General features: G+C 41.1%; 1 protein-coding gene across 5 annotated transcripts in view; it reads left to right on the top strand.

The window, feature by feature from the left end:
• Positions 1–16656, top strand: part of LOC128256255 (homeobox protein homothorax) — a 106272-nt gene that overhangs the window by 10053 nt on the left and 79563 nt on the right. For all 5 annotated transcript variants that reach the window (XM_052986548.1, XM_052986562.1, XM_052986539.1 and 2 more), the window contains exons 3-5: positions 1688–1829; positions 11071–11121; positions 13366–13416. In XM_052986548.1, the coding sequence (XP_052842508.1) occupies positions 1688–1829; positions 11071–11121; positions 13366–13416 (244 nt within the window). The remainder of the gene's footprint in view (positions 1–1687; positions 1830–11070; positions 11122–13365; positions 13417–16656) is intronic.

The following is a 16656-nucleotide window of genomic DNA, read 5'->3' as shown; positions in this document are numbered from 1 at the left end:
TTTTTGGCATGTTCTCGATGGTCCAACCCAATTTGCCACCTGTTTTCAACTTAGCAAGGGAGTCGACATCGTTTTAACGCACGCGTAACTTGTCGAAAGGGAAGAAGTTATCCACAAGGAATCGATCCTTTTTTTTTTGTAGGGACAAATGGGCGTGATCCTCTTGCGTTTTTCGCAAAATACAAAATTATGGGTTTGCCTTTACGGCTGAAACTCACACAAATATGTCCGCTTTTTCAAATTCTATCTTGGGGGTGTGTCAGGTGTTTAGTGACGGACACGGAACATGAACGTGCTTAGGCATTAGGGAGTCCAAAAACCAGCCAACCAACCAAACAACCAACCAGCCAACCAACAAACCATCGAAAATGAGGTGCAGTTTCTCGCTCTGCTGTTCGGGTGATAATTTGCCAAAATTGTGGTTTCTTCTCCGTTTGGTTTTTGTATCTTTCTTATGACTTTTTGCGTTTTTTTCTAACCCGATCGTAGCTTTTTTGATGTCATTGCGTGTCCTGACAATTTTCGTGTGCTGCAACTGTTTTGCCAGCTGTCTGAGTGCTTGAAATGCCTGTTTGCCCACTTTTTTTCGCTGCATTTCTTGTGCAAATATTTGCTTTAAAAGGGAATTTCATGAATGACTTATGAGGACTTCAATCAGCTGTTTGATGACTGTTTGATGATTGTCCCTGTCTCGAGTGTCTGCTCAAACACGATGATTATGACTTCATTGAGCACCTGCCATTATGATTATTATTATTTTTTTGGCACCTTTTTCCCAAATTCAAATTGAATTTATGGTAGAGGCAATACAAAAGGAAAGAGCTCTCTGTTTAACACCTTCTTCAGCTGCTCTTTTTGCCTGGTCATCGTAAATGAGTGTCAGGCGGTTTTATTTTAGCCTTTTTTCTTCATTTGCTGCTCTACTCCTGATCCCAGTCCCAGGCCAAAAACGCACTCAACTGTGAAAGGCTGAAACTCCGACTCGGACTCGGACTCGGACTCTTATTAATAGTTTGTTAAGCGCAGGTCGACACCCCCTCTTTCGGTCGGTTTTTGTGCCATCTAATGGGTTCTTTTTCTGGTCAGGGGTCCCGCCTAATTTTGTTCAGGTGCAATTTGTGCGTGAACAGCTACAAAACAAAAAAAAACTATACAGAAATTGAGAAATTGGGCAGGGAAAAACTACTCCTGAAATGAAGAACAAAAAATGGTCAAATCATGTTGAGTTGTTGAACTAATCCGTCAGCATGAAGAGGGGGATTATTTATGTGTGTGTATAAAGGCTAAGATACAGATACAAATACAGAAACAAATACAGTTGCAGATGGGAAAGGCAGCTGCTCATTTGCATTTTGCTGGTCAGGAAATATCCTGGCTTTTTAAGGGAATCCAGAAAAATAATTAAGATGAACTTTGGCTAAAAGAGAGTATGTATATAAAGCTAACAAAAATTAAAATAAAAACCTGCCAAAAGAACTAAATTGTTTGTTGTTTGCCTATTTATTCATTTAACAGTTAATATATACATTTATTAGCACTTTCAAGATTTTTATTTTTGCCAACCAGGGAGCGATAAAGATAGCGATCGAAAGGCAGCTGCTAATTTGCATTTTGTAGGGCAGGAAATGTCCTGAAATTTGACCAACAACTGATGTATTATGTATTTATTGTGCCATTCTCGTTGCAGACATCCGCTATTCCCGCTCTTGGCGCTGATCTTTGAGAAGTGCGAATTGGCCACATGTACGCCGAGGGAGCCCGGGGTGCAAGGTGGCGATGTCTGTTCGTCGGAATCGTTCAACGAGGATATTGCAATGTTCAGTAAACAGGTAAGAATAATGGCCCCAGCTTTCGGTGCCATCGATGGTGGTAATTGGAGACGATTCCTGTGTGCGGTGTGGGGAAAAGAGGGTATATCTATCCTATTTCTTTGGGCATCCCTCGCCTCGATGGGAACACATGGCCCACATGTGGCCACTAAATAAATATAAATAAAAATAAAAACAACAGCGAAATCGCGGCACACGAACTTAACGAAGCAGGCCGCTAAATGATCGGATTACATTGCCCCGAGGATCGTTGAGGATCGATTCTCTTCATCTCAATGAGCGGGGCAGTCTGCACTTAATTACAGTCCCCGCTGACAACAGCAACATCCCGGCAGCAGCAGCAGCAGCAGCAGCAGCAGCAACATTCCCGCGGCAACAACAACAATGTCTTGCTGCCATATGTCACAAATATGCGATGTGACTCCAGAATGGCGCTGCCCACACTTGACACTTCCTCCCCGGCCGCGTCCACGCCCCGTTTAGCGCCCCCTTTTTAGAGTTCATAAAACCGATACTGAAGATACTCTGCCACACACTGACATTTGGATAATTTACGATGTTTTAACATACAAATTATAATGTTGCAAGTAGATGTTGTTGCTGCTGCTGCTGCTGCTGCTGCTCCACATCCTGCTCCCCATTTTCGTCCGGCAGCTATTTTTATGAGTCAGTGAAGATCGCATTTGAAACAGTAGACGCGCAGAATCCAAATGATGATGATGATGCCAAAACAGAACTTATGGCTCCATTCTACGCTCTGCGACATTTTTGGCAAACAACAACTGCAACAACCGACGCCCCCAGTTGAATATTATAAAAATGATGTTCTTATTTATGGTCCATTTGGAATTTTGACAGGCCCATGCTATGGGCAATAAAACCAGCAACAACAACAGGAACCGCAAGAACAACATTAAACAACAGTCCAACACCATCTCAAAGTCGAGCCACATTTATCAAGATGCTCCATACGTCGTCCGTCTTTTTGTGTTTTGGGCTGGGTGAGATTTTGATAGACTTTTGTCAGATTGTCAATGAAATGTCACATAAAGTTGAGGCATTCTGGGGATCTGGCAACGCCTTCGAACAAATTAAAACTTAAAGATGAGAGTTTTTATAATGTCAAAACAAAAAACAATGGGAATACTATGTGAAATCGTAAATTTTAGGGAAGGAAGTTCTTAATATGTAAGAGCTTAAAGAAGTTAATGTTATCACACATTTGACTTTCCCAATTATGGTAATACAAAGCCATCTTTAACCAATAAATGAGAATAAAAAGAACGTCTCGGGATTCTGCAAGACGATCTTCAATGATACCATCTTGCAGTTGACATTTGTTGATCATTCACCGAACCGAACGTCAACAACTAAGTTGTCGCTTGCATTTCGTTTTTATTTCGGCTCGCCTCGAGTTCAGTATAGTTTGGCTGAGTTCTTTGCCTGTCGTTGTTTTCGTGGTTGTTTTCGTCGTTGTCGGGCTGACAAAAATAACTCAAAAATGTCATTCGCCCATCGAATTTTAACAAACGAGCAGAGGAGCAGAGAGCGTCGTTTTCTTCGCCCCAGAAGAGGGGCTAAAAATAAGGCATTGGCACTTTTTTACTTTGCCTCGTAGTTGCTGTTGGCGCAGTTGTTGCTGCTGCTGCTGCTGCTGCTACTGCTGCTGCTACTGCCGCTGATGACGCCGATGCATTTTATATAGATAGATTGCATAGATATATCTCTTCGTTGGCACTCTCCCGCTATGCTATATATATTCACTTTAATTTGGACTAAGCAACTGCGTAAAATGCGCCACGCCAACGCCAGCGGCAGGGTGATATTTTCCTTATTTTCCCTACTTTCCGATCCCCGATCCCCGATCCCCGATTTCCGTCCCCGATCTCCTCTCGCAAGATCCTCTTCTTGATGGTGAGCATAGTTAGGCGACTTTTGGTGTTGGCGCTGCTAATGATGCAGCTAAGGAAACGCTTTATAATTTCTCTTTAAAACCAGCAACATGTGATGCAAATGATGAACAAAAAAATAAAGACCACAAAAAGTATAAGAGAAGTGCGCGCACATATGTATATATAAAAATAAAATGCCCAGCAAAAGTTCGTTGTCTGATCATTTCTTTGTTGCGGATCCCCAAATGAGACAAAGGCACATCAGCGTCTAAATGTGCAGATAATTTTATAATTTCAATTTAAGTAATGTTAAATGAAAATAAGCTTGTTTCCTGACATTTCGCTAATAGTTTGGACATGCGATGAGTTGATTTGTTGCACGCTTCATGTTGCATCTAGGGAGATCCGTGATGATTAATGAAGTGCCTCTGGCTGTCCGTCCTTGACATTTGTCTGGCTGCCTAACAACTGTCACAACATTTCAAGCTGACCAAAAAAAAAAAAAAAAAAAAGCAGGTAACAGAGAGTTCTGACCGAAACCGAACAGGTTAAGTCCTAATGCCAATCAATGTTTCGGTGTTTTTCGGTTTTCTCTGGATTGGGTTTTCCCTACAAAAGGCAATTTACTGGCTTACCTTTTTCCAGTCCCCCTCCGCATTTCTCGTTGGCCCTCCCCGGGTTTTTTGTTTCGTAAATTGCATTTTCTGATTTCGTCCGAAACGCTGGAGGAGGATGGTTCATAATCAGGTATGAAAGGTTACGCGTCGCATTTGTGTTTGTATTGTCAGCCAGCAGCAGGAGCACAGGGAAGCCAGGGCCACAGCCTCGCTGGAATGTTCACTTTGCCGAGGGATCTCTGTAGGAGAGATATCTCTGCTTGTCCCGTAGTCCCGTCGTCTCCTTTCTCCTCTACGCATTTGCGTTTCTCCGTTTCTCGGGGCCCAAGAAAAAGAAAAGGAACTTAATCTCTTTTGTGCAATATTCCCTGCTTCGACTCTCTGTTCGTTGTTTTGTTCTTTTAATGATAAAAAAAAAATATATATACAGAAACCTTTACCTTTTTATTTGGAATTTGGTACCTTTTTAATCTCTCTCGCTCTGCGGCCCTCTTCCTCACCCTCTCCCCCTTTCTAGTTATATTATTAAAGCATTGTTCTTTTGGTTTTGTGCGATCGCACAACCCTTAGCGGGTTTTGAATTTCTTGGGCAGAACAATCAAAAGAATCCCTCTGTTATTTTTATTTTATTTTTTCTTTTATTTTTTAACCAAACTGCGAAATGAGCAAAAGCGCGCAGACGCAACTGTTTCCATAAAAAATCAAGGGGAGTGGCAGGGGGTTGAAAGTTCTTTAATTTTTCGGAATTGCGTTGCATTCATACTGTAGATGTTGTTGATGTTGATTGCCGCAATTGCACAGCGTGAATTGATTTGGCACAGCAGCCGAGAATTAGGGGGGAGGGGCGAAAACCGGACGCGGGGTGGATTTTCCAAGATTATTTACTTAACAGTTGCATACGAGCCACAATCCATTAGCAGCCAGCAGACAAGATGCGTTCCAAATTCCCTCAAATATTTGTTTATGGAACCACTTGGCGCCTTTTAAATGTGATTATTTAGTTAACTGCCTGCATATCACTGTCTCTCTCCCTCTCTCCCTCTCTCCGTTTCTATACCCATCTCATTCCGAGTTTGTGTTTGGATTATGGCAACATTTTCGGGCTGCTGCTGCCCGGAATGACTTTCAATATTTGTTCAGTAGTTTGACCCTTTCTAACAGCTCTATATATGCCACGGAATAGAATGTGTATCTGCTAGATACATAATGTCTGTTAAACCATTAGGGTGTCCCATCAATTTGCGCTGGCCCAAGAAATAGAGCCACAAATGATAGTCTACGCAAACAAAATACACCCATTTGAACTGGCTATCTAATGGTAAAATTGTAATATCAGAAATACGAAATAGACCGAAGATCAATATGGATTTATGATCGGATTCCTTCTACTTGTTTATGGAAATGGTTTTCTCCTGTCATCTCTTTGGGAAATATTTCACTCTTTCGCTGTGCCTTTATTTATGTGGCGTTACTTGTGGGGAAAATCCAACGCACCCCCCCTAGAAGCTAACCCAAAATGATTTATGAGCGGCGGCTCCCGAGACGAGATGTCTGCTAAACGTTCTCAATTAAAAACCAAAGCACAGCGAGAGGCTGTAAAATGACAAATTGTGGCACAATTGACAGGCGGCGGCCAACTTGTCAACCATCTTTTTTGAAATAAAACATGAACCTCTCTCTGGTTATTTGCACGATTATCAGTTAAAGACCGGATGTTTAGAGGCAACATTATTACAATTATCTCTAGTTTCTGTTATTTTCTTTTTCAGTTCAGGTACGAAGTGGCCAAGAAATCTCTTGGCCAATGCAAATATTGACATTGTCTCTGCCGCTCTTTCTTTATTTGTCCTACCTCTGTGTGTTTGCTAACACACTAAAAAGCGTTAGAAGTAGTGTATCTGAGCGGTAGCTGGCCCAGTGCGTTTACTTTTGGGTCGTAAACTCAAGTATCTGGAGTGGAGTATCCCCCCTCGGGGAACGGGAACCCCTGCTCTTTCCAGCGGGGTGTACACATGGGGTTATAAAAAGAAACTGCCGGTGGGGGTCGTCGAGTCTCTGGTTTTGTTTCTAGTTTCTGCTTGTGTCACCTCAATTGCGGCTGGTTTACTACCGATATTGTGCGCCCATTATAAAGATATAGATAAAAACAACTACAACTATGACAACGCATTCGCTTTTGTTGTTGTTATTGTTTTTGTTCTATTTATGTTTGTTGATGCCGGGTAAAAGTAATCAACGACATTAAACAAGTCCAACATCATCGTCATCGGCTAGGCAAATAAAGCTCACTTTTTTCCTGTTGGACTTCGGTTTTGTATTACAACGAAATTATTGTTATTTTTATGAGTGGGTTGCAACACAAGGGCGCCGACAAAGTTTTTAAACAGGGGTGAACAAATGTTTTTTATGTGGCTTATTTGTAATTAATTTTTTTACAGTTCTTCTTCACTATAAATGGCCATCGTTTTCTACTTAGCCCCCCCAAGAAAGAAGTCTCTGTTTTTTGGTTATTGTGCAAGCTTTTAGGCACCTAAGCGTGGTTCCATTTTACCATTGTGTAGGTGTGAGAAACCCGATATGGTTTTGTCTCGATTCGAGTTGGTCTCCGTTTGTATTTCGCAGTTTGAGGTAAGTGCAATTTTGCAGTGACTGAGCTGGGATGTTGTTCTTTTTATGCTGTTGCGGTCACAAGTTTGTTGAAGTCTAGACCGAAACAAAAATAATCTCTTCCTCGCGCTTATGAAAAATGTCTCAGAGCTTTTGCTGCCTGGCCTCTATCTTCATCTTCGGCTGTTACTTTAATTTGGTTTGTTTTCCCCGGGCCACAGTACAAATCTTGATAAAATTCCCTCAGACACTCGTACTCGCTATCTCTTTCCCAAATACTTTGTTGCTCTTTTTGTTTGTTTATAATGTTTAAGGGTGCGGGGGGAAAGGGGAGGGAAAACCCGCATGCGGCTGGCGCCGTGGCACGCAACATGGAAATGAAAATAATATAATGCGGCTACGTGCTGCAATTTAGGCGCCTCGCTTTTCACATCCCCCGCTGACTTTTGGCTCCGCAATTAGAACAACTAATAAGAGGTTCCAGTTCCAGGTCGAACTTTGAACTTTTGTTTCCTAGGTTCCTTAAAAGAAATAAAAATTAAAGTTCGCTGGAATTCTAATAAACAGTCTTTTTTTCTATTTCATTTAAATAAAATAAGTAATCATTCAATTGTTTCGCTCAGTAAATTATAGGAAACATATTTATGATTTTAAAAAAAGTGTAAATAAATATATTATATTTAGCAGTAAACAATGATTTAAAAACTGTAAAGTATTTGCTTAAGTTAGTTTCCACTCAAATTTCAATTCATATATTTCTTAGATGACTTGCATTTAGTTTGTTTTACGCATGGGCCTTTCCCCCTTTTTTTTATACCGCTTGCGAATCTCTTTGCAGCCCTTTTCCTTGTTATTGGGCTGTGTTATCACTGTTATCACTGCACTGTTTTCTCAAGTGGCCGGAGGCTCAGCGGCGATCGACAGGCAGCTTTTGACGGCAGCGACAACTCGAAGCACGCTGGCTACTGTGCGCTGATTCCAAAAGTCGGTGCTGGCGGTGGTGCACAAATTGCTTTATGGCCCGGTCCGGGCTGGAACTCTGACTGGGGCTTTATGGCCACATTACTCAAGTGGCTGCAGACCAAAGGCCCGTACTATTGTCCCTAGTCCGGGGCTATCTCCTCGCTCCCTCGCGGCGGAATGATTTTATAGCCTCGCGACCTGGCCATAAAATCATGCCCAACCGTGTATTGGCATTATAAAACGAATATAGTCCGGCTAGAATGAATGCTTTTACTCAGTCTTTTATGAACCCAGATTTAGTCGCTCGGTTTCGCTTTCTTCGCCTCTCGCCTTTCGATAATTGTCTGAGGAAATTTCTTGATTGAATCATAATTCGACTGACTACGACATTTGTCTAAATATATATAGATATGTAATTTTTATGACAGGGAATGATAGCACGTGGTTGATGAAATGGTACTGATTTCAAAATTCCCCCCATAATCGCTCGCGCGGGAAATTTATGACCACCTACGCCAGCGAGTTTCGATTTTTATTTTATTTAACCATAGATTTTTTTTGTATCTTTGGGGCCAGCGATTTGGGGACGCGACATTGTAAACCTTTCGCCGGTTGTATAATTGCATTTATTGGCATCATAAAAAAGGCGCTTTGAAGAGCAGTATCTAAACAGTAGTGATTTCTTTTCGACCGTTGTCGCAAAAAAAGCAAAAAAAAAAAAATAAATAAAAATAAAAAACAAAGAACAACAGAAATAGAAATTTATGAGGTGCTCATGTGAAACTGATTAGGAATGGGGTTCGCATTGGGTTCTCAGGTTCCGTTGGGGCGCGTGACGATTTCCGCACACTTGATTTGAGTCAGATTCGAAATAAAACTAAACTATAAATACAAAATTGTCAGCTGCAGACGCCCACGCACTGCAGCATGTTGACAAAACTGTTGGGAAAGCAGGGAAATTATTTCGTTTTATTCCTATTCCTATTCCCATTTTCATTTTCATTTCCATTTCATTTTCACGCCCCAACTGATGAACATTCGTATTTATAGACTTGTCTCATGCTGTGCATTTTAGTAGTTGCCCGCATGATTTATATATTTTTAAAATCATCTCGTTCTCTTGGCGAAGAACTTCAATTAGGATGGTCGTGGAGATGAGTGTGTTCAAGGTTTCGGGGCAGCCATTTTTTAAAGGCCTACCTCCGGTAAAGTGCGTGCAATATGCCCGGCCGGCCAACTTCTGGCCGACTGCTTTTCATATCAGTTAAAGCCAAAAGCGCGAGCCGAACGAACGGGCCTGCATAGCGAAACCAGTTTGGCAAGTTCCCATTTTATCTGTATCTCGGTGTGTGAGTGTGCAACACCATCAGCCAACCAGCATTTGAAAATGCAACATAAAAGCCAACAGGCAACAACTTTTGCAAAATACCCAACACGCAACTTGGGTCCGCTTTTCGTCCCCTTCTGGTCCCCCAACCTCAACCCCGCATTTTCCCCTTTTCGATCGCGACTCTTCAATGGCCGTGCTTTGTGTTTGTTATTATTGTATGGTGTATAGTGTATGGTGTATGGTGTATGGTATGGTATATGGTACATTTTGTAGTGGCTGCCCCGGCCTCACAATGGGGCGTTTTTCTCATACGACCATCGTACAATGGTATGGAAGTGCCCACATATCTAGATACAAGTCGTCCAACTCTTTCCCGCCTCGCCGTCCGTGTGCAAAGTGTGTAATTATTAGCTGCACATGCCTCAGTTGATTTCAAATTGCCGTTACTGCCTTGGACCGCTGGACTCGAGTCTGCGTGGGTTTTTGCATCTGGAAGATCATAGTTTCCAGCTGTAGGAGATCACTAGGGCATACATTACTTAATATCCTTTATTTTTCGGGTTATCGCTTTAATAGTCTCAAAGAGTAATGATAGAAACTTACTTACCAAAGTGGTATCAATAAATTTCAGTGATTCTTATCAGATCTTACTTTAAAGTTACTCCAGACCAAAAGCTTGGTGTGGCATCATGCCTATTTAATTATTAGAGTGACCTTTCTCCTTGCAGAGCTGCTTTCATTTATTATCTATTCCATAGATTCTTATGAGAGATTTCTTGTCGATGTTTTACTCTTGATGCGAGCCTATTTTAAATGTTTAAGATTGGTTTTTAAGAAACTTATGTGTTAGTTTCAGTTATTCCCGTATCCCCTTTCAGGGTCAGGTCTTTTATTCCCGGGACAATATACAACCCTGTCTGTGGACCGCCCGCTGCAGGGCAACCTTGTTGCAAGTTGCTGGGTGGTCAACCAGCCGCAACTCTGCACAAAAACACCAAAACACACACGCATTTGGACAAGGTCAGGTCGACTGTCGACCGTCGACCATCGACCGTTATATAAGATATCACAGCGGGTGTGTGTCGTCGATTTGTGTTTATCTAACGACCGAAGACCGAAAACTGAAGACCCCAGCTCGTCTTGGCCATTTATTGTGGCTCAGTTCCGTGAGAGCCAGCTAACACCGAAATCGGCAAGAGATTTCAAATAATTCGCACAGCATTTGATGACCTTCTCGGTCTGTGTGGCATTTTATCTAGCCAGATATTGCCTTTGTGATCTTTATCTAAGTGTGTGGTTTATTTTTATATCGCTGTGTGTTCGGGATTGCTATAAAAGCGAGAATCTCTTTTATGGTCACAGCGAGTCGCATCGTCACCTCTTCGGGGTCTGGGGTCTGGGTTTTCGGCTTTGGGTCCGCTGACGAGCTGATGAGCACAAATGTTGCGTTTCCCATGCTCGCCGTGGAACCGATTTGCTTATGGTTGCTGTTGTAGTTTTATAATGTGTACAAAATATTTTGGTTTGGCATGAGCTTATCGGCGGCCAAGCCATCATAAAATAGCAAAAAAAAAAGTAGAGGGCCAGTGGTGAGGAGTCGGTTCTGAGACCAGGACAGCTGGCAATAGTCTGTACAGAGCGGGAAAAAATCTACATTGGGCATTTGGGATTATTAAGAGGAATATTATTTAAATTATTATTTATGCATTCATAATATAAATGGTTTCCACTGTACGTTGGAACCTTTTAGTAAAGTCCACGCACCATTTATTTTTCTCTCTGTAAGTTTAACACTTACTAACCATCGTCCTCCTTACTCTTTCTCTTTGCAGATAAGATCACAGAAACCCTATTATACCGCAGATCCCGAAGTCGACTCACTGGTAAGTAAAAAAAGCATAAAAAAAAGAATGAAACCAAACTGGCAACAAAGTTGCCACAGTCTCCTTGGCAGCAAGTTGCCAAAGCCAAAGATCATGGCTATTTTTTTTCTTCTGTATTTTACTGTGTGTGCTTGTGTGTGTGCATCACCTTGACCCAAAACAACGACGACAATTGAATAATTTTCTTTTATTTAGAATAAATCACAGTGAATTTAGCAAAAGCGCAAAGCCACAGCAACGAACGCAATTTATGAGCATTTGTTCGTCAGCCCGAACTGAGTTGTTTAGTCATTTTATTGGACAGCGTTGCCATACTTTTCGCTCTTGTTTTGTGCCTGTTCTCGGGGGATATAGTATAGTCGGGGCGAAATCGGGGCATATAGCGGGGCCGGCGACGAGCGAACCCATGCGAACGACAATATGAAGCAGAACGATTTAATGATGCATATGACATTTTTGCACTCTCTAAATGGGCTGCCTGCAGCCTTGGGTGTGCAAAGAGAAAAAAAAGTAAAAAATGCAAAAAAAAAAAAAAAAAAAGAAAAAACCATAGCAACAATGGAGCCAACGTCTTGACTTTAGTAGAATATGCATTCGCTGTCTTGGGCAAAAGGGGGAGGAGGGAGGAAAACGGGGGCCCGATCCAAGGCAAATGCCAGCAGCACAACCTTGGAGATCATCATGATCGCCGCTCATGATGAGCTGAAATCTTCGAGGAGCATTATTATAGTTTAGGGGAACGGATCTCATGCTAATCTGCCAAAGGAAATGATCGTTAAAAGAGCATCGAGATTTTGAGCCCTCAGATAGGGCAGATACATTTCAGGGGATCAGTCAGAAATAAAGAAACGAAATGAGTCAGTGGTGCACTGGAAAATAAGAAAAAATCAGATGATGAGAAATAATACAGAACAAAATATTTTAAAATGGAAGATAATACTTTTTAGAACCGCTTAGTATCCTAACTTTATTTAGAACAAATTTTTAGTAATTGAGTGACCTTACACATAGATTTTTTAGCATCGCGCGTATCTATTGAAAAGATATTTACTTTTTTTGTAATCGTGTATCGAAAATCCTTTAACCACTAATCTTAAACATGAGGCATTAATACAACTCGCCCAGCAGATCCTTCTCCTTTTTTTTTTTGGTTTTTTTTTTCCTGGCATTCTTCGACCCGACGAGTCATAACAATTTTTATGTGCATAAGTAAGGAAATAAGGGGCGAATGAAGGGGGGCCAAAAAGAGATCATTTCGGAGGCAGCATCCAGCTGAATGTAAATCAAGACGGAAATGCCGCGTGCAAAGAGTGCAAAAAGTGCAAAACGAGCCATGCAATTGGCTAGCAGCTAAGCTAAAGTTGGATGATGAAAAAACCCAGATGTATATATATAGCAGAGAGTCTGGCGGAGTATAAAGAGATTATGGGCAAAACTAATTTTAATTGCCGGCAGTCGTAAATGTGTCACTCACTTACCCACTCACTCACGGCGGAGTTTCCTCTTGTGGCCCTAATTTTATGCACTTGCAGATTAGTTTATTAGTTGTAGTACAAAATCACTGAAAAACCCCCCGAGTGCCCCCTGTTTTTGCTCCGCCACATCCCTCATCCATACATACACATAGATCGTCTTGGCCATGGCCGTGTGTCTATCTCTTGGCCCGCTCGCGTCTGCGTACTTTGGCCATAAATCATTTTGGCATGCCACTCTGTGGTTGCCACTCCCCCCGCGGGCTCCGCCCCTTTATCCGCTATCGTGTTTGAACATTTAAAAGTGCATTTAGTAACACTCACTTAAAGGAAGAGGCAGGAATAAAAAGAAACCCCTTGCTATAAAAATGTTTATGGCATGTCTTGGGTTAAAATGGAATTCCTGGCAGTAGCTGCAACAATAACCAAAACCAAACAGGCCACACAGCAGCAGTTAGCAGCATCGTAAAAATGTCAAATGTCAAAGTGATGTTTTAATTAGCGGTCTGGTCACACCGGGCAAAATGCAGAGCCTGTGTGTTTATGAGTGTGCAAGAGTGTTTTGTATAATCAATAAAATGTTCTATTAAACATTTTTATTATGTTTACTCCTTTAAAGTGCGACCATGCGCTTTTAATTATTTTTTTACTTGAACTGAAATTTGATATGAGATGCTTTAATTAACAGTGTGGTCACTCTGGGAAAATGCATGGGTTTTTATGAGATTTTGCTTAACTTATTAAATTTGTATTTCGTTTCCTCTCTTTACAGATGGTGCAAGCAATACAAGTACTTCGGTTTCACCTTTTAGAATTAGAAAAAGTAAGTAACGACTTTAAAGATCTTTACCCTAGCATAGTATACCACTTAAGCCAGCTAAAACATTGCCATAGCTTTAATATCGAAGTTTATTTATGCAACGTCATCAAAGCAGAAAAAGCAGCATTTGTTTAGTCATTGCAATTAACTGAAAAAGCCAGAGAGCCAAGCCAGGCCAAGTTGTCGGCAATCATTTATCAACGCCCCAAAAAGACCACCCAAAATGCTTAACCAGGAACCCAGGACCCAAAAACACAGTCTCCAGCCAGCAGGCCCATAAATAAAACCGGGCCCAAACGCCGGGCGAAAAAAGCAGGCAAATAGTTGCCAACGGGCGCGCATTTCAATTACCAACATTTGTGTTGACATTTTATTGAGCCATGTTGCAAAGGGGGACATAGAGTCCCGCAGCAGGCGACCATATATCTGCAGTCGGTCTAATACACTTGCAAAATGTCTAAATTAAACGAAGAAATAAAAAAAAACGCAGCTGAAAATTGAATTAATTGCCAATCAAAGTGAAATATTTGTCGGTGGGGGCAAGGGGCACAGGATGTTGGTTAAACCACAAATATTTGGCCAGCGGCAGGTGTTTTTTGTAGTCGGTTACAGTTTCATGCGTAAGATAAAAAAAGGAAAAATAGTTTCTAAACAATGGAATGCATTCAGGTTTCGGCTTCTCTTTTGTTGTTGATACATGAGGTGTGATGACTGCAGAACTTCCCCTCGATTTTCTAACATAATTCCTAGATAACGCAGCCACATAAATTATTTTCCCAACTTTAAACGAGGGGGAGGTTTTGTGCTGAGAGGGTTCTACAACACCTACTTGATTATTAGACACTTTATTGTCTAAATGGAAAAATTACAGGTTGCCTAATTTGTTTTAATTTCAAATAATATGCAAGCGGCTTCGGGTGCGTGTCTCTCAGTCTGTGACTTAATGGAAGTTGTTCCTCAAACGTGGTCGTAATTAATGCCGGCTACCCCCTCTTTTATGTATTTTGTTGTTTTTTTGTTGCTGCTGTGCTGAGAAAATTAATTAGGCAAATGCGCAACGAAGCGTGGAGCGAACCTAAACCGAAACCGAAACTGAAACCGAAACTCAGAGCCGGAGTTTAAGTCCGAGGCTTGGACCTAAGCCGGCCAGAAAACCCGTCCGAAAAGTCGCTCTTCACTCTTTTTTCAATTAAGTCTTAAGTAAGAAATTATGCAAAACATTCTACACGAACCAAAAGAAAAAGCACAACAAGACAAACGCTCTGGGAATATATAGTAGAGTAGCATTAGTGGTGATTGTTTAATATAAAAAACTTCAACATTATTGGTTCGAAACATTATAATTCTCTTTCGATTTAATAATGCTCCTAATAAATAAACGGAAGAATTTAGATATAGCAAATCCTTGAAGTGCAAAATATTTACCATCGACCAAGTAAATGTTTGCTAACCCTAAGAAATACCTTAAGTCATTTGCTGCGGAATGCAGCATATTTTTTTTGCGGAGAGAGTATGGAGAATGAATATGGGCTAATGACAGCGAATAGGAATCGAACGAAGAAGAGTCAATCAAGGTGCAATTAGTATTGCAGTTAATCACCAAACGCTTTCTAAGTTTGCAAAACAAACAGAAGCACAAAACTAGTGCAGTAAGCCAAGTTAGTCAGTCAGTTGGCCAGCTGCAATTTGTTGCAGTCAGCCAGCACCCTGTATAGAAAGCCAGAAAAGAGTATAAAAAAATAAACATTCAAGATCTTTATCAACATCACAGCAGCAACGGCGGAGACCACGACAGGTTTTTGTTTTGTCATTTGTCACTCACACAGCTTACGACACACACGAAAGCAACAAAGAACTGTAGCAACTTGTACAAAAAACGTAAAATCGAACCAAAAAATAAGGCATAAAAAACACATTCATTTATATGCAGCCAACAAAATGCAGCGGTCGATTTTTGGTGTATAAAATAAATATAAATGCAAAGAACAAAAAACTACAAAGAAATACAAAATATACTTAAATAAAATGTGCGGGTTGACTTGCAAAAAAAAAAAAGTACAAAATACAAAAAACATACAACATCTATATGGGAGCGAGTAAATGTATATCTGTATCTGTGCATATTTGTTGCCGCTGCTAAAAACAACAACAGCGAACAGAATCAGTTAAAAAGACGTTTTCAAGACTTGTGTCTGTCAAAACTGGTTTGGCAGTCTCAGTTTCTCAGTCTCGGAGCTCCAGGCTTTGGGCCCAGTCTCCAGCTTTTTAGCTCCCCAGCACACGGACAATTCTCGTCACAGAGTCACATGCAAAAAAAAAAACAAAACAAAAAAAACAAAACTAAATAAAAAATAAAATACAGCAAAAAATAAGGGGAGAAAAAATCAAGCAGGCAGGCATTGCAATTGACAAACAGACAGTGGGACGGTGGGACAGTTGGACAAACCGACCGATGGACAGTGGGACAAACAGACGGAGCCGGAGACACAACACGTTGGGTCAGTTGCACACGCTTCTCCGCCGGCAGGGGGTATGGGTATGGATATGGGTATGGCTAGTATCGAATCGGGGAATCGGAATCGGCTGGGTTAATGCCGGCATGGGGGCATAACAGAACCACCAGTAACAGCAACAACAACAACAACAGCAACAGCAACAGCAACAACAACACCACCACCACCGATTTGGGGGCCTTGTTTTGATGGCTTGGCCAATATCGCTTCGGGATCTCTCGCTAAAAACACCAGCAACATCGCCATCGACAGCTGTATGCTTTTGGCTCAGCCGATGGATGATGATGCAAGCTGAGGGATGCCAAGACAACTGATGAATTTCTCGGATTTTTCTTGCCGAATAAAATACAGATAAATTTATATAACTTCAGTAAAACTTAAGTAGGTACTATAACATAAAATATCTTGTTTTAATGACAGATCTAGAAGTAGTGTACAAATTTTTAGTATTTTTTTAATGAAGCAATTTGGCAGAAATTAATTTTAAAGCACTACCAATTAGGGCTTAACATAACTAGGACCAAAGTTAATTACCTATTAAAAGCATTTATGCATTGCATATTACAAATAATTACACTGCATTTAAATGTCATAGAGAGTGAAGTAAACTTGTTAGACAGACTGTGTGTTGGAGGTTGCGTGCCGAGACTTTAGATGGGGAATATTCGTCGTTAAAGCTATCTATGAGCGGAAATCGAGAATTACCACTGCGCAGATTGGAGCGATTTGC

Source organism: Drosophila gunungcola, chromosome 3R (assembly GCF_025200985.1).
Source record: "Drosophila gunungcola strain Sukarami chromosome 3R, Dgunungcola_SK_2, whole genome shotgun sequence".
Classification (NCBI taxonomy): Eukaryota; Metazoa; Arthropoda; class Insecta; order Diptera; family Drosophilidae; genus Drosophila; species Drosophila gunungcola.
This window is presented reverse-complemented; position numbering and strand designations above follow the sequence as displayed.